This window comes from Rhinoderma darwinii, chromosome 12 (assembly GCF_050947455.1).
Source record: "Rhinoderma darwinii isolate aRhiDar2 chromosome 12, aRhiDar2.hap1, whole genome shotgun sequence".
Taxonomy (NCBI): Eukaryota; Metazoa; Chordata; class Amphibia; order Anura; family Rhinodermatidae; genus Rhinoderma; species Rhinoderma darwinii.
In genome coordinates this window covers 53,338,474-53,361,338 of record NC_134698.1, presented here as the reverse complement: position 1 = coordinate 53,361,338, position 22,865 = coordinate 53,338,474, and the positions used below count along the sequence as shown (strand labels likewise).

The 22,865-nt window shown below is 43.4% G+C and overlaps 1 protein-coding gene across 2 annotated transcripts in view; it reads right to left on the bottom strand.

Annotated features, from left to right (window-relative positions):
- The window catches only part of BAZ1A (bromodomain adjacent to zinc finger domain 1A), a 98,931-nt gene that overhangs the window by 12,850 nt on the left and 63,216 nt on the right, over positions 1–22,865 (bottom strand). Inside the window, exons 19-25 of one of the 2 annotated variants that reach the window (XM_075844149.1) lie at positions 21,702–21,886; positions 14,436–14,581; positions 8,633–8,781; positions 6,185–6,277; positions 5,807–6,054; positions 4,164–4,348; positions 2,671–3,149 (exon numbers count right to left, since the gene is read on the bottom strand). In XM_075844149.1, the coding sequence (XP_075700264.1) occupies positions 2,671–3,149; positions 4,164–4,348; positions 5,807–6,054; positions 6,185–6,277; positions 8,633–8,781; positions 14,436–14,581; positions 21,702–21,886 (1,485 nt within the window). The remainder of the gene's footprint in view (positions 1–2,670; positions 3,150–4,163; positions 4,349–5,806; positions 6,055–6,184; positions 6,278–8,632; positions 8,782–14,435; positions 14,582–21,701; positions 21,887–22,865) is intronic. The other variant, XM_075844150.1, reaches the window with a different exon arrangement.

The following is a 22,865-nucleotide window of genomic DNA, read 5'->3' as shown; positions in this document are numbered from 1 at the left end:
TGGGTTCAAAAAAGGACTCACAATAAGTAAGCATCTAACATACATAACACAGGGGTAGCATTATACATACTAGTGAATGCAGGGCCTGGCTATATAGCAACAGTAGTGCAGGTGCTGCACATCAAACATTCTGTGTAGGGTAACAAGCGATGGATTTACCTCCCACAGATCAGGTAATCTTACAGGAAACCATTCCAAGTCCGTGCCAAAATCCGGGTTCAATGACATCCCAGCTGCTAAATACAGTATACTGCACAGAATATAGCAGCAGGGCAGCATAAAGGAACCACATACAGCACCAACAGATTTTGCAGTGCTGTACAAACAGATTGTAATAATTTATTCCCAGTCCCCAATTGGGTTTACAATCTAATTTTACCATCACATCAGTTTTTGTAGAGTGGGAGAAAAATTACAGAAATGCTGAGGAGACCCATGCAAAACACAAGGAGAACATACAAACACCTTCCAGATCTTGCTTCTGGTTGGACATGGAAAAGAAAAAAAAATGAGTCACTGTGCTGGCATTTTTAAGATCTCTACTCGCTGTTTGAGAATGAAAAGATTCTTCTATATATCCAGAGGCTGAAAACCGATCCTCATGTCCAAATGACAAGTGCATTAAAAGAGCTTTGATATACATAATGCACCGTTCACCAGTATAACTTGGACATGACCAGGACAGGTTCTCAGCCGCTGGATTTAAACAAGAATGTTCCCGTTTAGACGGCAAACTACATTCGAAAGCTGCAATTTTTCCCATTATATAATTAACCAGCTTTATTTCTACATAAAACTGGACAAACCTTTAAAGGGGTTGACCAGGGGAAAAAAAAAAAAAAAAAAGGGTCCCCCAGGCTTGGTTTGCCTTCCCTAATACCACCTAGTAACCTCCTAACCAGTTTCTGTTTGATCTCCATTGTCACTGCTGCTCTTTGTTTATTTACATCCCTTGCTTCTGGTCCTGGCTGTTTCCTGTCTTGTAACTCACTATACCCATGATCCCCGGCTGCATCTGAGGAGACAGTTGCATCCCCCCCCTTCCTCCAAAGCCTCTCAGCTATTTGCATACTGCCACGCCCCTCTATGTTCACAGGTCCTTCCCTGCTCTAATTCCAGGCAGCTCCCTCCCTGCACACTGTCCTACACACTAATAATCATTATCCTTTGTGCCTCCATCTATCCCTGATCTAAGTACAGGCACCCATCTCCCTCCCCTTTTACAGCCTGATAGGTGTAAGTCTGCCCACTACACCTATGTCAGACATCTTGGTACACACAATCCACTCAGCACATTTTCCTCACCTGCTGCTGGGTCTGTTCCAAGAGCTCCTGTATTAGGCCCTGTTCACACCGAGTTTTTTTGCAGGCAGAAAATTCAGCCTCAAAATTCTGTCTGGAATTCAGAGGCAGATTTTGATCTGCCTACACGCCGTGTTTTTGCCCGCGGCCATTGAGCGCCGCGGGCAAAAACGCAGCGAAAGACGCTTTCTCTGCCTCATATTGATGTCAATGGGGGGTCAGAGACGTAAACGCCCGAAAATAGGGCATGCCACTTTATCTCACGAGCGGTAAAACCGCCTCTGCCTCCCATTGAAACCAATAGGAGGCGTTTTCGGCCATTTTTTGGTGCGTTTTCCGACGCGGTTTCCTCTCTAGACAGCTGTATCATGGAGCTCCTTACCGTCGGCACGCATGTGGTCGCTGTGAAAGGCTGTCACAGTGTTCACATGGCTGATCTCCTTACCGTCGGCGCGCAAGCACTGCTGGGAGGAGCAATGTAATCGCTGTGACATGCTGTCACAGCGATCACATGACCAGAGACCACACTGAGTGGTCTCCGGGTGAAAGCTCCGCGATATCAGCTGTCTCTAGACAGCTGTATCACAGAGTTCCTCGCAGTCGGCACGTAAGCGCTGCGGTTAGGAGCAATGTTATCGTTGTGACAGGTTGTCACAATGATCACATGATCGGAGACCACGCTGAGTCATTTGTGACATAACCGTACACTCTGATAACCGGAAACAGGAAGTTAGCTATCGGAGCTAATGGACGGGTCTGCAGAGGAAGTGCCAATTTTGGATTAGCAAGCGGTCACGTGACTGAAGATGGGATACGCTGCTACATTCATCAGATCCAACGTAAGTATATTGCAAAGTTACTTGTTTTGCATTGTTTCGTTTAACTAAATGTGATTGTTTGCTTCCCGAAAACCCCTTTAAGGGTCAGTTTGAAAGCACACTTTGGAAAAAGACTTTCCTGACCTCACAGGACGAGATCCAATCCTGGCAGATAATAATACGGTTCCAGCAAAGCTCTAATATGGCCGTGAGCACAGAGCCCTAAAGGGGACCGGTCAGCTCTCCTCACATCTATTTTAGTAAATACTTGTATTCCATGTAACATAACAATTCTAGAGCATCTGTTACTACTTTATAGGGATTACAAGTATTACACAATTGTTATGTTATAGAGAATACAAGTATTTACTTAAAAAGCATCAGGAGAGCTGACCGGTCCTCTTCAAACGAATTTCCCATTAAGCAACCTAAGGTTTGATCGGTCAGGATCAGACACTACATACCTGAAGGGCTTGCTTCTTCTTACAATGGCAAAGCCCAGACCAGAATAATTCATAGTTAGAAAGAAAAAATCTCATAGGGAACTCACCAGCCGTTATAAGTCTCTTGCCCCTTCCTCTGGCTTCCACAAGGGTAGGTGGTGAGCTCTCTGACTGCACACTTCTTCCTTTTGGTGTCTGTTCAATATTATCGAGGGTAAACGGACGGAAAGCAAACGGACTTCCTACAGGAGTGCTATCAACAGATTTAAGTTTTTTACCTCGGCCCCTGCCCCTACCTTGTCCATGAATTGACACCAGCTCCACAAGAGAAGCATTGTGCGCCTCTGAATTGTGTATAGATAAACGTGAACCAGGTTTTTTTTCCAGTGGTGGGGCAGAATTGGCCTTTTTGCCTCTACCTCTGCCTTTTGGAGACTGCAAACTGTTTTTGGGTGTGACTTGTTGACTTTTAGGCGTCTTCCCAGACTCTTTTTTAGTTCCCTTTTTGGGTCCTGGTTTTTTACCAGTTTTTCCTCCTTTAGTCTTCAAAGGTAGCTGTAATTTGGCCTTCCCCTTCTTTGTTACACTGCAAGAAAAATTGTACGAAACTAAAAATTAATGCAGGAAATGACTACATAAAACATGAGGAAAAAAGTTGTAATCTTTTCTCTCATTAATACAGTAGCGTAAGATGGGTAATGCCGCGACTGCTCCCAGGCGATTTTCTCCCTTCTCTGGTAAGTACCAAGTCACGTTTGACAACCTGGTTGCTAGATATTCACCGCCTAACAAGTTTGCTCAAAAAGGAGTTGTTTTGTGCCTCTATTTCAGAGTATTCGTAAACATTTTAGAATAAACTGGATAAATATTGCAATTTCCTCAACTTTGACGTGTAAAGATTTGTCACAAGGCAGAATTTCAGTTATGTAGCCTGTGAAAACTGATCTGTTAAATCATGAAAGATAATGGATTTTGTTTTTTGTTGTTGCCCTTATTGACTTAGTTTCCTAAACTGGATAAAACACTGTAGATTGCTAGCGTGTGAACAGTGCCTCAGGCCTCAAATTCAAAATTAAAATATCCCACAATATAAACTTGGAATGAATAGACTGCATTTATTAAAACTATTAAATGGTAAAACTGGCCTTGTTGCCCACATCAGCCACATTACAGCTTTCATTTTGACAAACAGTTTAAGAAATTAAAGCTGAACTAATTGGCAGAAATGACAGTTTTACTATTCGTGTTAATAAATAAGGCCCATTGGCTCACATTTACTTAGACGGGATATATTTTTCACAAGTCTAAGTAAAAGTCGTCATTTGGAGGGATTTGTGACAAAGGCGGCACAAACGCCTACACCTCCTAATAAATTTGATGCATTTTTAACAGTCTCACAGTACGGAAATTAAATCTATGCCTTCTATGAGCAATTTCCTCCTTTTCCACACTGCTAATGTGGCCTAAACAAAGTTTTCTTTGGAAAACACGTCTACTTCTAGTTGAAAAACCTGGTGTACACTGCTTAATAAATGTGGCCATTGTATTTTAGGTCCTGTCACACATTAGTACATCACATAGAAGCAATTGGCTATCTCACCTCTCTTCTTCTGACATGGCAGTCTCCTGGTTGTCTTCATTTTCTGACTGCTCTTGTACATAGTCTTGTAGCAGATCTTCCTCTTCTTCCTCATCACTATCCATCGAAGGCCTCTTACGATTAGGCCTGCGGGTCCTTTGTCTTGGTCTACACTCTGGACAGAACCAGTCACCTTCAGGAATAAACTGAACAGGAAACAAAATAAAATCTCCATAAATCAAGAGCAACAGAACTGGCCTTCAAAGTAAGAACATCGCTGTGCCGAATCGGTTGTACATTGGATCCAAGCAGCGCCTAGTGGCTTCGATTGACATAGTGGGGACTGTGGAGGTCTCTATCAAATTGATAGTATGGATCGCGCTGCATGCAAATTGATGGAGCTGACGAGGGCGCCCCTGACGCCCTTCCTTCAACCTGCACAACAGGCCAATAAGCATATCTGGGATGTAAGCAAACCCTCTGCAAGTATGTGACACCTTCACCAACTTGGCAAGATGGTTTCATATTTAGCCACAACCAGAGATTGTGTCCTACCTAGCTTATCCGTTGATGGGCCCCTCCTGGCCCTACTCAATTGTCAGTTAGGATGAAGGTACTAATGGAGGTATTGCAGCACGGCCCACAAATATTCAGCATAGCTTCAATGCGTCATCTGCAGAGCCTGCGCAGAAGTTGGATTTACCACTATAGTTTTATGGCTTATAAAGTCTCCTTTAAAGAGGACCGGTCGGCTATCCTGACATGCTCAATTTAGTAAATAATTGAATTCCCTATGAAATACTAATTCTGGAGCATCTTTTCTAAAAACTTTGTTGCGCACTTCCCTTGTTATTCCTCCTGGAAACGTATGAATAAACTGAAAACTGTGTCAATCAGCGTCATGGTGTGTAGGGACACTCAGATGTAACAATTCCCCTTGCCAGTAAATTAAAGGAGGAAAAACAAAAGGAACAGTACAATGCAGAATTCAAAAGGAAAGAATCCAGTATTGTAATTTCATTAAAAATACAAGTAGATACTAAAACAATCATGTCAAGAGAACAGACATGTCCTCTTTAATGTATAGGGCCATATAGGGTATTGATATCTCCAAAGTCAAAGCAGCAAAACTACAAGTCCTCCAATTTGGAGGTTTACTGGAAGTTAACAGATTAGGTTACATGCAATTTCCTTCATTATTTAAATTACATCTGCTTCAGGTGGACAGACCTTCAGCTAAAAGAAACAGACATATTCCCCGAGAGTGCCCCCGGACCAGGCCAACAAACTAGGGCAACATGTATAGTGCTCTAAAATAAGCTAAAGTAGTGCACTCTGACTGTCTCAAAGTAGCATGTTTGCACAGCATTCGTTCCCCCCACGGCTACAATACTCCAGCTGAACATTGCTAGTTTGTAGCAAAAGCAATTCATGTAATGAATGCATATAGTATTCTTACAATATAAAAGTTAGTGTCACTCCAGGTCCCTAGAACAGAAGCTTCAACATCCAACATCCTATCCTGCCACCCCAGCAGAATTTCACATTGTAATTTTTAAGCTATGGACAGGGGAGCTGCCGTTTTATGTGACTGGAGCTACACTTTGATTAGGTTGAATACATTAGAACAAACGACATTGCTCAGTCTGTTACATGGAACTAACCTTCAGCTTAGGCCTCACACAGTAAATGTGGTGCCCTCTCTCACAGCCGTCACACAGGATCATGCTCTCACCATCTCCTTTCTTGCGGCAAACCTTGCACCTGGCATTCCTAATGGATCGGGACCACAAAATGCTGTGATCCAAGGTGGATAAGTGGAGGAAGATTTGAGATAAACTGCTAGATGACAGCAGAGATTCTCGCCAGCGATCCAGCACTGTTCTTTGAACACGACCATTGTCACTGGCATCTTCAAGAAGATAAAAGCCCTGTCAGCATTTATTATTGCCATTACTTAGATTTCCCTTTGGTCATGTATCATTTCTTATGATACCTGCCATAATTGTCTAAGTTGGGAATAAGCCGCTAATGTTGCTTACCGTCTCTCTCACTAGTTTGATCTTCATCTTTCCTTTTTTTGTCATCCTTCTTTTTATCCAGTTTAGAGTTCTTCTTATTATCTTCTGCATCACCTATACAATTGAAGACCACAAATTGATGAGTCATTACTTGCTGTAATGGTTACCCACTATTTATTTCCTTCTGTCTCTAGTATTTATTTTGTTCTTAAATTTTTTTTTTCACGTTTTTAGATGCGGAAACCGTGTCGGAAAATGCACCAAAGGCGGCTGAAAATGACATCAATGGGAGGCAGAGAAAGCGTATTTCGCAGTGTTTTTTGCCCGTAGCACTCAATGGGTGCGAGCAAAAAACGCCGCAAACTGAAATTTGAGGCAGAATTTTCTGCCTGCAAAAAAACACTGAACAGGACCTTAGGGTACAGCTATAAACTGCAAATTTGCTGCATTCATTTTTTGAGTCTGAGAAGGCAAAAAACAAAACAAAAAACACACTAGCCTATCTTAAGCTTTAGGCCGGATTCGCACGAGCGTGTCCAATCCGTGATATACGGTCCGTATGGCGGCAGTATTTCCTGGACCGAACACACTGCAGGGAGTCAGGCTCTTATCGTCCGTTATCTATGACGTTAGCAGCCCCTGAGGGACTCTTAGCGCCATAGATAACGATGACTATAAGAGCCCGGCTCACTGCAGTGTTCAGTCCGGGAAATACTGCCGGCATACTGTCTGTATATCACCGACCGAACACGCTCGTGTGAATCGGGCCTTACTGACCAAGCTATTTTTAAGATTCAAAAAGCTATAACTTTTATATTTTTCAGCCGACATAGCGGTGAGGACTTGTTTTTTCATTTATTTACTAAAACAGACATGTCAGGAGAGGTGACAGGTGCTCTAAGTTTACGCCATTTACCGTGTGGTATAAATAACTTTAGTCAGCCAGTCGTACCGATTGCGGTGATGACAAATGTATATATTCTTTTTTATGTTTTACACAAAAAAAAAAACTTTACTAAATTTGATTCTGTGATGCCATATTCTAAGAGCCATAACTTTATTTTTCCGCCGACGTAGCTATATCAGGGCATATTTTTTTTATATGATTTGTAGCTTATGTTGGTACAGACGTCTTTTTGCTAACTTTATTGCATTTTTTGGAAGGCGGAATGAACAGAAAACCACAATTCTATATTATATATATATATATATTTTTTTATTTTTTTTACAGAGTTCACCATGAGGGTTAAATCATTTTATAGCTTGAGTCATTACGGACACGGCAATACAAAGTTTGTGTAGCTTTTTCCATTATTTTTAAACTTTGTTCATAATAAAGCATTTTGTAAGGGGAGTGGATTTTTTTTAATTTTTTTACTTGGGAATTTTTATTCTAAAACTATTTTACACTTTTTTTTAGTCCCACCAGGGGACTTTACTGTGCAATGTTTTGATTGCTTTTATAACACGCTGCAATATTTTTGTAAAACTGACAGGAATCTATTGGCCCATGTTTCTGGCACGGCCTAATAGGCGTCTACTAAAGGCAGACCTGAGGGCCGTTGTCAGATACACGGCTGCCATAAAAACCATTGGCACTCCGCAATCGCATCTCAGGTGTCCCGATGGGGTCAGAGCGGGAGCCCTCTAAAATCACTGCTACTTACCATGGCATCTAAGGGAGAAGTACCAACGCTAATTTAGATCTCGCCCGCTAGAGCAGGTGTTCGGCTGTCTTTAGACTGCCCAACACCTGCACGGGACACCTGCACCGGAGTTCTCACAGCACCACCTTTTTACAGTGCTGTGGCATTACTTCCCCTAATGACTGCCTTGAAAACAAGTATTGTATATGCACAAGCCTGTCTCAGGGGCATATCAAACTTATAGCGAGGAGGCCCACTGTTATGTTTTCAAATAAATGGTAAACCAGTCGTGAAAAACTACATTGCCTGGCCAGACTCCGTTAATCACTATGCCAGGTTGTATTTAAGAGTCAGTGGGGAGGTGTGATATTTTAAGACTGGCGTTTCAAACGCCAGTCTTACGCTAACAATGGCAAAAAACGCACCAAATATATTAAGAGGTGCACACCTATTAATATATTTGGCGCATGTTTGGCTGTCCGTGCAACCAACATGCAAATCTAAAACCTGCTATGAGCATGTGTTGATTTGCACCATAACTTATTTCAGTTTCTGAAATTAATGATGATAAATCTGTCATTCTGGAGGAGCCCCCCATAGCATAACTATATTCCCCCAGTGTGATTATAATTAGCAAACAAATAAACCAGAGTAACCAGGTAAGTTACACCAATAACCCAAAGCAAATGAGCCTCTACTTTAATTAATGCTTTTCTATTAAACATAGTTACAAGTCCTTGCAAAAAAAGATAAGGATTAACTTCGCCTGGTAAAGAGGACATTACTTCACCATTAGACACAATTACAGTCAATGCCAACTTACCAAGAGGAGCCTTTAGGTATTTACGTTCAACTCCTTGCTCTATTTGTAATAATGCTTGTGCCAGGTAATGTACACAATTAGTTGCTGGTTGAGGAGTGCTGACATTGGTGGATGTGGCACTTTGGATGTCCGTTTTCAAACTCTGGAGCCTGCATTAAAATATACAGGTGTATTTAGGGCTGGGCAATTAAACGAAAAATAATCAAAATTCAGCGCAATTAATAAACGCCATCTTGCGAGTTTGTTTGATCAATAATTTTTTCCCGGTTTAAACTGTATCTGTATCTTCAGGACGCAGATACAGTTGAAACCAATTGTAGAGAAAGGGACCGTAAGGTCCCTGCTCTCCCATTCCCTATGTCTAGCTGGACACGTGGCAGTGACGTCATCACGCCTGTCTGCCGTGCAGCACAGACCAGTGGGCTCTCCTCCACTTGTCACTGAAACCGCATTAGGGGAGTATGTACATTGTTATTTTTATCAGGCACTATGGGGGGCATTAGACTGTGTGAGGGCAGATACGGGGGCATTACACTGTGTGGAGGACACTAAGGGGGCATTACACTGCGTGGAGAGCAGTTACGGGGCATTACGTTACGGGGGCAATATGCTGTGCGGGGGGGCAGCGTCAGGTGGTATATGATATACTGTAGTATACAGCAGGCTCAGGGGATATGAATCCAATGGCATAGAATGCAAATAAGGGGCGTGGTATGAAAAATGAAAAGGGGTGTGGTCTAAATAATCATAAATCGGGGTTACATGTTCATTTAATCGTGATTTTGACTTCGGTCATAATCATCCAGCCCTAGGTGTATTCAATACGAGGTTCCAGTAACACAGCAAAGCATTACTCTTTACCACCCCCCCCCTCCCCACCAAAGTTATTATGCAGCTCACTCAGATGTGTGTGATAGACTGACAACCGAAAACTGGCCCATCAGGATTGTAATCAATCAAAAGTAAGGGGGCAGGGTTTATTCTGAAAGGCTTGAGGAATGAAGATATGACTTATGCTCATTAGCATAGGGCATGGGAACACTAAAAAGCGGAATACTAAAAGGTACAGAGCCTACTTCGAAGATAGAGGTTACATAAAAATGATTTTTCTGCCATTACCACCAGGTATTGGTTAAATAGGTAAAATGCTGGTGTCAGGTTCACTATAAGGACCTCAATTTTTTATTTGCCTTCCCACATTAGAACTTTTTGGGTATTTTTACTCCAATATGGCCATATAAGGCCGTGGTTTTAGTTTTTGGGACAATCTGTACTTTGTTGGGGCGCTATTTAGGTTACACGCAAAGGCCATGTACACATGACTTTTTTTTTTTTAATAAAATTTGTGCATCAATGTGATTGGTGCAACTTCCTGAATACATATTATTCAAAAATTATTTTTAGTTTTTGAGATAGATACAGCCGCTTTGTAATCTGAACACAGAGCAGCTGTATCTCTCGCTATGACCTGAATCCGTCAAGTCCGTGGGACCGACTGGTTCAGCGTCAGCGGGTCCTGTGTCTCTGACACACAGGAGCCACCTGTAATCGATCACATATGTCCGGCGTCCGCTTCAGTTTACCTCCGGCGTGTTGAAGAAAAGCAGGAGGCAAACAAATGCTAGATCAGATCCCATAGTTTCTATGGGATCTGTTCTGGCACGGAGGACATTAGTTGTGGCGCCGTACAGTGCCGGATCTCCCTGGGAGCGGGATCTAAAAAAGTTACCTGCAGCGTTTTTGGTTCCGGCTCCCAGGGAGGTCCGACTCCGTACACTATGTATTTTAATGGTGGCCAGATGAACACTGGGTGCTGCCGCATCCACCTTCCGGCAGCACCCGGCGGGAAGGTGGATGTGAGCTAGGAGCGGAATCCCCGATCATAGCATTGCCGGGGAATCCGCTCCAGACAGTGACCCTGACGACTACCCTCCCACCCAGGGCCTGCCTTAGGTGTGTGCGACCTGTGCCATTTAACATGGTGCATCACCCCAGCAGGTGGAAGGGGGCGCTGCGCTGGCTCCCTTCACCTGCTTGTTTCTGAAGCACCCGGCGACTCAGCAGTCATCTTTCCGCCCGGCCACTTCTTCACTCAGTGGAGTCTATGCCACTGTAGAAGCCATAGCGGCTGCTAGCGGCGACACCGGGCATGAGGGCGCCCGATGGGACCCCCCATGGGCAGTGGCGCCGCTAGCAGCAACTGCGGCTGCTACAGCGGTAGCGATGCCACCTCCCTGCCCTGCTATATTATCTCCCTGCTATGCTATCTACTAGTGCCACTGTAGCTCCCTGAAGGAGCGGAATCCCCGTGTGGTCGGGGATTACGCTCCTGGAGCGCTCCGCTTGATGTCTGTCCATATATGGACAGTGACATCAGGGGAAACTCCTGAAGGGGAATCCCTGTCCACAGCGTTGCAAACTGTGACCGGGGATTCCACTCCAAGATAAGCCAGTGACGTCAGTGGACACAGATGACAGGGGCTTCTCCTTGAGTGGAACCCCCGGTCACAGCGTTGCCAGTGTTCGGGGATTCCGCTTCTCATGCCACTGTCCATATATAGACAGACATCAAGCGGAGCGATGCAGGAAGTGGATGCTGCCTACAGGGGAGTGTGAGGCACTGCCTACAGGGGAGTGTGAGGCACTGCCTACAGGGGAGTGTGAGGCACTGCCTACAGGGGAGTGTGAGGCACTGCCTACAGGGGAGTGTGAGGCACTGCCTACAGGGGAGTGTGAGGCACTGCCTACAGGGGAGTGTGAGGCACTGCCTACAGGGGAGTGTGAGGCACTGCCTACAGGGGAGTGTGAGGCACTGCCTACAGGGGAGTGTGAGGCACTGCCTACAGGGGAGTGTGAGGCACTGCCTACAGGGGAGTGTGAGGCACTGCCTACAGGGGAGTGTGAGGCACTGCCTACAGGGGAGTGTGAGGCACTGCCTACAGGGGAGTGTGAGGCACTGCCTACAGGGGAGTGTGAGGCACTGCCTACAGGGGAGTGTGAGGCACTATATACAGAGGGCTCTGTGGTATTATCTACAGGGAGTGTGTGGCACTATATACAGGGGCACATTTTCAGAGCCTAGACTAGTTTTGTGGACCATTGTGGTAAAAACTGATGGCAAAAACTGCCAACTAACGACAACTGATGGTTTTGTAGTAAAAACGTGAGAAAGCCTGATGACAACATACATTTTTGCATCAGTTGTAATTACTGAGACAAAAAAAAAACCGATGCTGATACAACTGACAACGGAAAGTGAAAGTGAAACCACAGCTTCCGTTTCAGTCAACATTGATATCAGTGGTGACGCAAACATCGCTAATGGTTTCCGTTCGTCACTATTCCGGCAGGTCTCCGTTTTGACGACGGAATAAATAGCGGAGTCGACTGCGCTATGGATTCCGTCTGAAAACTGGAAAGCTGCCGGAACGGTGACGAACGAAAACCATTAGCGATGTTTCCGTCACCATTGATATCAATGGTGACTAAACGGAAGCTGTGGTTTCACTTACACTTTCCGTTGCGGGGTTCCCCCGACGGAAACCTCTGACGGTACCCCTGAACGGAAAGCGAACGCTGATGTGAACAGACCCTTAGTTATGAACTTAAATGTGATTGGTAAGGCTGAATGCACACATTTCGGAATTTGGTGCCGAGAATTTGCATTAAAACCGCAGGTAGGTCAGAAGTTAAAATCTGCATCTAATAGTGCATTTTTAAGTAAATCTTGCTGAAAAGTCACGGCACCTTATAGTCGACAGTCAAAGGGCCTGGCTGCGCCAGACTCAACCTAATCGCTTCCTTAAAGAGGCTCTGTCACCAGATTTTGCAACCCCTATCTGCTATTGCAGCAGATAGGCGCTGCAATGTAGATTACAGTAACGTTTTTATTTTTAAAAAACGAGCATTTTTGGGCAAGTTATGACCATTTTTGTAGTTATGCAAATGAGGCTTGCAAAAGTCCAAGTGGGTGTGTTTAAAAGTAAAAGTCCAAGTGGGCGTGTATTATGTGCGTACATCGGGGCGTTTTTAATACTTTCACTAGCTGGGCGCTCTGCAGAGAAGTAACATCCTCTTCTCTTCAGAACGCCCAGCTTCTGACAGTGCAGATCTGTGACGTCACTCACAGGTCCTGCATCGTGACGGCCACATCGGCACCAGAGGCTACAGTTGATTCTGCAGCAGCATCAGCGTTTGCAGGTAAGATCGACTTAAAAACGTTACTGTTATCTACATTGCAGCGCCTATCTGCTGCAATAGCAGATAGGGGTTGCAAAATCTGGTGACAGAGCCTCTTTAACCCCTTCTCCACCCATGACATTGCTGGAACATCATGTAGCGGGGTAGGGTGATGTTTTGGAACGCACTGACCCCGCTCGATACACTGCAGGTGTCAGTGTTTTACAGCGGACACGCTGCTCTAAAGCTGGAACAGCGATCGCGCTGTTCCTGGCTGTTCAACTATTTAAATGTCACGGTCAATAGCAACCACGCGATTTAGGAACAGTTAGAAAGGGGAAGGCCCACTCCAACAGCACAGCAGCTACCCCTCAACGCGATCGGGTTGCACTGATGGTTGTCATGGCAGCCAGGGGGCCTAATGAAGGCAGAAGCCTGTAAAAATGACAATATACTGAAATACATTTGTATCTCAGTGTTTTGTACCAAGGGACTAATAAAATGTGTAAAAAAAAAAAAAAATAAAAATTATAATTTTTTAAAAAATGAACAAAAATAGTCATTTTTCCCCAAGCACATTGCTAATTTTTGTTCCCCAAAAATGGTATCCCTGCGTCCGTAAAAGTCCAAACTATTACAATATACCATTATTTAAACTCGCACACTCAAAAGTGTAAAAAAAAACAAAAAAAAAAAAAAAACACAAAAATCGTTTTTTGGTCACCTTAACACCAAAAAAAAAAAAAAAAAAAAAAAAATTTTAAAAATAAAAAGGAAAGAAAAAAAAATGAACAAAAAAAATCTTGCCCAATACAAAATACAGCTCGCCCCGCAAAAAAAATAAGCCCTCACACCGGTCAAATGATTAAAAGATATATGGCTTTCAGAATGTGGTGAAGGAGAACAGACATTTGTTTTTTTAACAAATAGTTTTTTCTTTGTAAAAGTAATAAAATATGGTGTAAAACCTGGGAGTGTCTTATAGTCAGGTGGGTCTTATAGTCAGGTGGGTCTTATAGTCCGAAAAATACGATTCAAATTATACGATATAAATTACTATATATTTTTTTAGTTATTTTTATCCCATAAAAGGGAAATTTTCGATTTTTTTTTCCCCCTGAACTTTGTAATATGCTAGTATATACGAATATGCTAGAATGCTATTCTGTTTGTTAAATACACAGGCAGTTAGCAAGGACATCCATAAGTATGCCCTAAAAACTCGAAAAACTAAAAGATAGCCCTAGGGTCCTTTAATGGACCCTGGGCTCTCTGTCTATACCTTGCATGGGCAGAAATTGTGTCGCAGGGAATGGTGTGCTCAGCTCAGTCAGCCCCCCCCCTTCTATGCCGTGGTCAGCATTAACCATGTCATAAAAGCGGTTAAAATAGCAGAGGTTTCTCTTATCTTTGCAGTTCGAGTGGAGTGCAGCTATGATTGGCAGTCGCCCTTCCACTCCTGATCGTGTGGGCAAAGTTGTTTTGCCTTTGCAATATCAGCGCTGTAATTATATGGAACTGTGCAACAACAAACTCGTACCAGTTCCATACTATTATGGCTCTATGGCAATAGGTTAAGCATGCAATCTTTACGAATAAATAATTTTTCCTAAAGGTCTCCAACCTGTCCTTGTTGCTTTGATTTATGTCATTTTCCATCTCAATGTCATTCTCATGAAGTTTCATGGTTCCATTTTCCTTTGATTCATTATCCAAATGGTCATATGAGAAGTTCTCAAGAGCTGCCCTCCATGACTGCCTGTCAGACACCTGGATCAAAAAAACACAGAACATGGATATTACTGCAAAACCAGCAAAATACAGTAATCATGCACATACAAGAGGGCAGAATAATAGGTTTATTAAGCTGGAAAGTATTCACAACAACCTAGATTTTTAGTAGAAGACTCTTTTCACACTCTGGTCTCGCCAGTATTCGTTTCAAAACCGATTCTATGAAGCTATGACAGACTAGGGCTGGGCAATAAAAACAAAAAACAAATTCAACATAATTAACCCCTTAATGACCGGGCCATTTTGCACGTTAATGACCAAGGATTATTTTTTGTTTTTCCACGGTCGCATTCCAAGAGTCGTAACTCTTTTTTTATTCCGTCGACATAGCCGTATAAGGGCTTGTTTTTTCCGGGACGAGTTGTATTTTGTAATTGTACCATTTTTAGATGCTTATAACATATTGATTAACTTTTATTAACTTTATTTTAGGAGAGAATTGAAAATAAGCAGCTATTCCAGCATTAATTTTCACGTTATAAATTTACGCCGTTTACTATGCAGCGTAAATAACATGTTAACTTTATTCTATGGGTCGGCACGATTACGGGGATACCAAATGTGTAAAGGTTTTATATGTTTTTTCTACGTTTGCACAATAAAAACCCTTTTAGAAAAAAATTACTTGTTTTTGCATCGCCGCGTTCCAAGAGGCGTAATTTTTTTATTTTTCCGTCGATGTGGCCGTACGTGGGATTGATTTTTGCGGGACAATGTGTAGTTTTCATTAGTACTATTTTGGGGTACATAGGACTTATAGATTAACTTTTATTTTATTTTTTATGGGGGGAATGGGAGAAAAGAGAGAATTTTGCCGTTGTTTTTTGCGTTTTCTTTGGACGCCGTTCATCCGGCGGTTTAATTAATGTGTTCATTTTATTGGTCAAGTTGTTACGATCGCGGGGATACCATATATGTGTATGTGTGATTTGTTTTGACCGTTTTATTAAATAAAACCACTTTTTGGGGCAAAAAAGTAGTTTTATTTGACTTTGACTGTAATTTTTTTAATTTTTTTTTTCACAAACTTTATTTAACGGTTTTACTTTTTTTTTTTTAGTCCCACCAGGGGACTTCACTATGCGATGTGCCGATCGCATATATAATGCTTTGGTATACTTCGTATACCAAAGCATTATTGCCTGTCAGTGTAAAACTGACAGGCAACCTGTTAGGTCATGCCTCTGGCATCGCCTAACAGGCAGATGCTGAAGACAGACCTGGGGGTCTTTGTTAGACCCCCGGCTGTCATGGAAACCCGACGGCGACCCGCGATTTGTTTGCGGGGGCGCCGATCGGGAGACAGAGGGAGTTCCCCCCTCTGTCAAACACATTAAATGCCGCTGTCACTGTTGACAGCGGCATTTAATGGGTTAAACTGCCGGAATCGGCGCGTGCTTCGATTCCGGCAGTTGCAGCAGGAGCCAGGCTGTGTATAACAGCCGTGCTCCTGCCGCTGATCGCGTGGGTAAACTGTCAGTACCCACGCGATCACAGGACGGATATATCCGTCCTCCTGCGCGAACTAGCAGCTGCTGAGGACGGATATATCCGTCCTTCGGCGTTAAGGGGTTAAATAGACATCTTGCGCGTTTTTTTCCCCCGGTTTAAAATGTATCTGCATCTTCAGGACGTAGATGCAGTTGAATCCAATGGTAGTGAATGGTAGAGCAGGGACATTACTGCCTTCTCTATGTATAACCGGACGCGAGGCAGTGATGTTATCGTGCCGGTCTGCGCAGAGTTGTACTGACTGGAGGGATCACCGCCACTCGTCGTTGGAAGGGGGTTAGGGGAGTATGTATATTAATTTTATCAGGCACTGTTGGGGCAGCTATGTGGGCATTATACTGTGTGGAGGGCAGTTATGGGGGCATTAACATCCGCACAAAAATCGTGCCCCTGGAGCTTCATGGCATGGGTTTCCATAGCGGAGCAGCTGCATGCACATCTTACATCACCAAGCATAATGCCAAGCGTCAGGTATAAAGCACGCCTGCCCCGGACTGTGGAAACGTGTTTGTGGAGTGAAGAATTACGTTTCTCTGACAGTTTGACGGACGAGTACGGGTTTGGTGAATGTCAGAAGGTTACCGGTCTGACTGCGTGCCAATTGTAGAGTTTGGTGGAGGAAGGATAATGCTATGGGGTTGTTTTTCAGGGGTTGTCCTAGGCCCCTTAATTCCAGTGAAGGGAAATCTTAATGCTTCAGCATAGAGAGACATTTTGGACAATTGTACGCTTCAATGTTTGGGAAGGCTCTTCTCTGTTCCAGCATGACTATGGACCTTGCTTTGTGCACTCATGGTTGGGTGAGTATGGTGTGGAAGTTGTTTCAGCTGCAAAAGGGGACACACCAACTCTATTAAGGTCAAAGAATTTATAATGGGGTCATAAAATCTCCTGTAGGTGTCCCAATACTTCTGTCCATATAGCGGACCTAAAACATCTATCCTGTGGACAGCTGATAAATATTGATTATAGGAAAACCACTTTAATGGGTTTCGGGAATTTTGATGGCAAGAATAGCACTGTCAAAACAGACAACGGAACCTCTGAACGCAAATGGAAACAGAGAATGAACTTCTCGTAGGAAAAAACAATCCCACACCATGTTATGAAGTTCAACTGTAACACGTTTCTTAGTATTTTATTGAAATTACATCTGCATTTTTGCTACTTACTGTAAAATCCTTTTCTCATCACGTCCATTGAGGGACACAGATTATGACGTTAGGCAAAACTGCTGCCACTAGGAGGCGGTTCCCTAAAATGCGAGAGACCACCTTTGGCAGGGAGGGAACGGAATGAACAGCAGCGGGAGAAACTGCTAAATCTGACATGTTGGGTGAAAGAGATGGCCATCACAAAGTCTGCCTCCCATGGAGAAGCCGGAAAGGGATTTCACAAGGTTTCAGTATCAGGTTGAAGTCTCATGGAGTTCTGGGGTAAAAATAAAGGGTAAGGTGGGGCCCATGGGCGACTGCTTGGGAGAAACAAAAAAAAAAAGAGATGGTGCAACATAGGGCAAGTACGTTCGGTAGAAAAGGTGCCAGAATGGTTTGAAGAAGGGGAGGCTCACCTTTAGGAGTTGTGCTAATTCATAGACAATTCTAGGATGCATTTATGGAGCCTCACATCAGAGGGAAGATGCCCATGTTCAGATGCCCAGGAAAACAGTGCCCACCAAATGAAGGTAAAAATCGAGGTAGTACTGCGGATGAACACCAATCGTGTTTCCAATCTTGTAAAAGTCACAGACTCATCAGTTGGTTGGTTTGATTTGGTCTTGAAGAACAACGCGTATCGGGACCAATGAAGTCCCCTTGTCAAACTCAAAGACCAGAGGAAATCCGTGAGACAAAGCTTGGAACTTGGACCAGCTGCCCCAACTTTGAGCCAAATAGCATGGCAGATCATTACCGTAAAACCAATAGTGCACCACAGTTTGCCTGCGGCCAAAGAAGACTCTGGAGCACTTTCCTGCAGAGAAAAAATTAATCAGCCCAGATCGACAAATTCTGCTGGTGGGGCAGGGGGCTTCAGACAAGATGCCATGGCTATTTAAAAAAATATAGCGTCTACACTTGGGATAGGAGGTAGGCTTGGTCAGACAAGGAACAAAAAGGTTCAACCTTCGGCAAAGCTGGAAAGCTTGATTTTGGCGTTTGGAGTGGGAGAAACTCCTGTCTGGGTGCTTCCCCTCTATAAAAAGACTTAGTCAAAGTCTGAGTGCATAGGAAAAAAAACTTAGGGAGAACAAAAATACCCTCATCGCTGTAGCGAAGATTCCAGGGGCCTCGACATGGAGCGACTCCTGGACTACATTTATAAGCTTGTCCAGCATCACAGCCATTTTGGAGCGCTCTTCAATTCCAATTCAAAATGGGGGACCTCCCAGCAAACCCCTAGTCAAGGGACGGGGAGTATAGAGGGCCGAGGTACCTGGTCTATTTTAGGCGAACTGCCATGAGGGGGGGGGGGCGTGCCTTTTTCTGAGGTGCAGTGTGCAGTCTCAAGGGAGTCATTGACTGGCTTGATGACTCAGGATGGCCATGACAGACACAGTGACACTTAGGAAGGTTTTCTGCTGCCACACACCATTATCGTAAATAGTCGGGACGGGCTTGGAAAAATGCGGGGCCACGGATAGAATACTCTGCCTTGCCTGCCAGGCTCAGAGGGGTCAAAACGTAACATATTGCTATTTAGAGTTGACAATATAAATAAAAAGAGTAACTGAAACTAGGCCGGATCTCTCGCCGCTGGAATCGGATATCTCAAGCTGGTCTCTCTAGCAGTTCAGTGGAAAGGAAAAGGAACCTCTGGACCTGGAGATGAGAGAAAAAAAGAAAAAAACACACCTTCTCCGTATCTAAAAAAAGAGCCACCTGCCTTCTCCTGTCTGAAGACCAATAGGGAGAGGGAGGAGGTCTAGGGTTAGAGAACCCGAAATAGGAGGAAATTGGAAGAGGGGAAGCAGGTTCCGGCCACAACTCCCAAGGAGTGCGGCCTAGTAGGCCTCAGTGGAGCAGTGGCTTGGTGCAGCCTAATATGGAGCTGGAGTCTGTATTTGTGGCACAACCAGACCGCATGTTCGCTCCTTGTGGCAGAAGAGGCCACATGACGCAAGTGCAAAAAGCAGAGCTGGACAAAAGACGGCGTAGAGCCTGGTCAGGCAAACGGGTCCTGAAGGAAGGAAGCCCTGCGCCCCGAACATGCGGCCTAGGAAGGCCCTAAGCTGGGGTCTAAATAAGTGGCGATGCCCGAGAGAGCGCTGCAACACTCGCTAAGTGGAGATGCGGCAGTTACACGTCATGTAATCACAGGCAAGACTGAGGAGAGGGACTGAGACAGTTGAGAGGAACGCAGCTGATAATCTAGTCCACCATGTGTTCCCAACCCAAAAGGGAAAAATAAAAAAGATGGACTAGCCTAGCGGGTAGGTCTGCCTCCTACGGACACCAAGCTAAAACTGATAAGCATAGTGTCTGCAGGAGTGGCATAGCAAGATAGGAGGAGCTAACAATTTTTTACTTAGTGTCCACCTCCAAGGGCAGCTGCTATACCCAAAGCTATCACCCGTGTACCCCAATAACACGGACGAGAAAAAAAAACTAGTTTATAGCCACACCATACTCGCACACTGTGTTCTGTACTCATAAGTCGTGCTAAAGCATTAGAAACCTACTATTTGGCGTTGCCCTTGTGTGACATAACCGCAAAATGTTTGTGTAGAACATCTTACATTTAGTTTTACAAAAAAATAGCAATCCTCCTTGGCCCTTTTCCGCCAATCGGTTTTGTTTCAATTCTATAATGCATTAAAGACCTGAGTGAAATGAGAAGACTGGTTGCGAGGGAATATACTGCCTAAAAACTCCACTGAAAAAACTGTGGATGTAAAGGTGCTCATACCCACTAGATGACAGTCAGCTAAAGCTGCTAATTTCAACGGGACCAGCCGACTACCTGATATGCTTGCGGCTATCTGACTTTCGGCTGACGGCAGCTGTTTGGGTAAAGCAGGATCGGGCATGTTGGACTTCAACATGCCCAATCCTTCGTTTCTGCTAAATATAAGCCACTGTCAGATGTCACTGGCAACGGCTTATTCCCCTCTGCATTAAATACATATGCACACTCGGCTGAGATAAACATGCATATATATGTAGGGGTCAGGAGGAATAGATGTTGGCCGAACGAGCATGCGGCAGACAGCCATTTTAAGCATATGTGAAGCTTAAAGGGGGTTTCCGGCAATAAAAATGGATGTTCTATCCTCAGGATAGGCCATCAATAGCGGATGGGTCGGGGTCTGACTCCCGGGACCCCTGCCGATCAGCTCTTTTGAAGGGGCTTTCCCTTCATTTCTACCTACTCACTGTCAATCGTCAACACGCTTTAGTGGCGATTCACAGGTATTGCAGCCTTTTCTCCCATTCTTCTAATACCCGTGAATCTCTGCTAAATGCATGTCGACAATTCAGTGAGCAAGAAGAATTTAAGGGGAAGCAGCGCTCATACAAGTGCTGTGGCCCCTTCAAAAACGGCTGATCGGCGGGGGTCCTAGGAGTCGAACCCCAACCCATCAGCTATTGATGGCTTATCCGGAGGATAGGCCATCAATTTTAATTGGCTGGAAAGCCCCTTTAAGGCCGCGAACAAATCTCTATCAGCCAGTCTGTCAGAAATTACAGCTGTTTTTCTCAAAGCCAGATTGAAACTTGTGGTGGAAGATGACCAATTATTAACTGTAGCTGCCGACACAGAACTATCTGTAGTTGTAGGACTCCGTATTTCTCCATCTTATATTCCAGAGTATTTTAATTTAGACCTTGAATGTGAAAGTCCCTGATACGCCAGTTATACTGATAGGGGTAACACATTGAGACATAGGAAAGAACCTGTATATGGTACATACGTAGGGATCTACTAGAGTGTATATCACAAGGGTCATCCCATGTCTTGGAGAGGTTCTCCGCCAGTAAAAGGTATAGGAAAAGTAGGAATGTCAGACATGCTACAATAGTATGCAACATATACATATGCTTAAACAGAATTTCCAGCCAAAATGTAAAAAACAGCCATGATAGAAATTCAGAAGTTAAAAGCAGCAGCCAAAGTTAAGAATTGATACATGCAGCGTTTTTATAGAAATTTTGCCATGGTTTTCTATTCAGTTGTAGCAAACATTTTTTTGCAAAACAGGAAGTTGATTGAACGTCTCAAAAAGTGATTATCAGCTGTCATTTGGTTTATTGATGTACGCAAAATAATAAACACATTCTGAGAAACTAATTCTACTTTGTCAATTTGCAAAAATGCTTGCTACAACTGAATAGAAAACTTCAATATTTCTGTAAAAAAATTAAAAATGAATGCTAAACTTTGGCCGCTACTTTTAACTTCCTGGCCTTTGACCATCAGTTTCTGAGAAACTAACACAAAAGTGACAACTAATGCCTGTAATTCCTGTTGTCACTTTTTCAAAAATGACCCGATTTACTAACACGGCATTTTTACATTTTGGGTGGAAATTGTCTTTGATGGAAGAGAACTAAGAATTGCATCCAGCATTCGCCTTGATTAATACCTTAATACAACCAAGTGTGCCCTGGTAAATCCGGTCTTCAATGTCCAGGAGGAGCTCACACAGTCTGAGTTTTAGCTGCTTTTCGGCAGAGGTCTGTATATGAACATGCACTTTCAGCGATCTCCCTCTCCCGGGTTTAATATCTGTTGGGGGTGGGCTGTCTACAGAAACAAATGTAGACCGCTCTGGTAATAAATTATAGGTGCATAATTTACACAATATTAATTTCTTGTGACACAATTAATTTGGTGCACACTAACAGTATCTACTGTAAATAAAAAGAAAACCTAAATCCTTAAAAAGGGGCATTCCTGTTACAGTAAGTAAAGCTTAATCATCGTATAAAGAAAAGGTTATGCAGCGGATAAAACACGGTCCTGTCATGTGATGCTCATAAAGCTGCTCAGCTCCAGCTGTACAACTGTGTACATGACCATGACAGATTTTTCATCCTCTGAATGTAAACAATGTAGGTTCCCAGTTCAATGACTGCAAGCAGAGATCCTGCAAACTGGAAGGAATGGAAACAACGTATATAAGAAAATTATTTAATTCTTATATTGCAACAAGCTTTGTTTGCTGAAATCAGAATACCCCTTCAACCTCTTAGTGTCCAGTCTATTTTAGGTCTTATGGCCTGTTCACATCAGCGATAGGTTCCATCAGACTTTTCCATCAGGGGGACCCAACGCTGATGTGAACAGGCCCCTAATGAGAAAGCAGTTTTTTTCATTTTTCCATCGTTGTATTCCAAGAGCTATAGCCTTTATATTTTTCCATCGACATAGCTGTATGAGGACTTGTTTGTTTGCGGTATGAGTTGTATTTTTTCAATGGCACCATTTTGGGTACATATTTTTTTTTATTTACTTTTATGAACTTCTTTTTTGTTGGGGGATAATAGAAAAAAAAAACAGCAATTGCACCATTGTTCGATGTGTTTTAAATTTAGGTCATACACAGTAAATATGTCATTTTTATTCTATGGGTCAGTACGATAATGGAAATATTACATATGTTTAGTTTTGTTTTACTAAGTTTTACTACTTTTGAACAGTAAAAAATACTTTTGTACCAAAATACTTTGTTTTTGTGTCGCTGCTTTACAAGAGCCATAACTTTTCTGTCGATATCGCTATATGATGGCTTGTTTTTTTGCAGGAT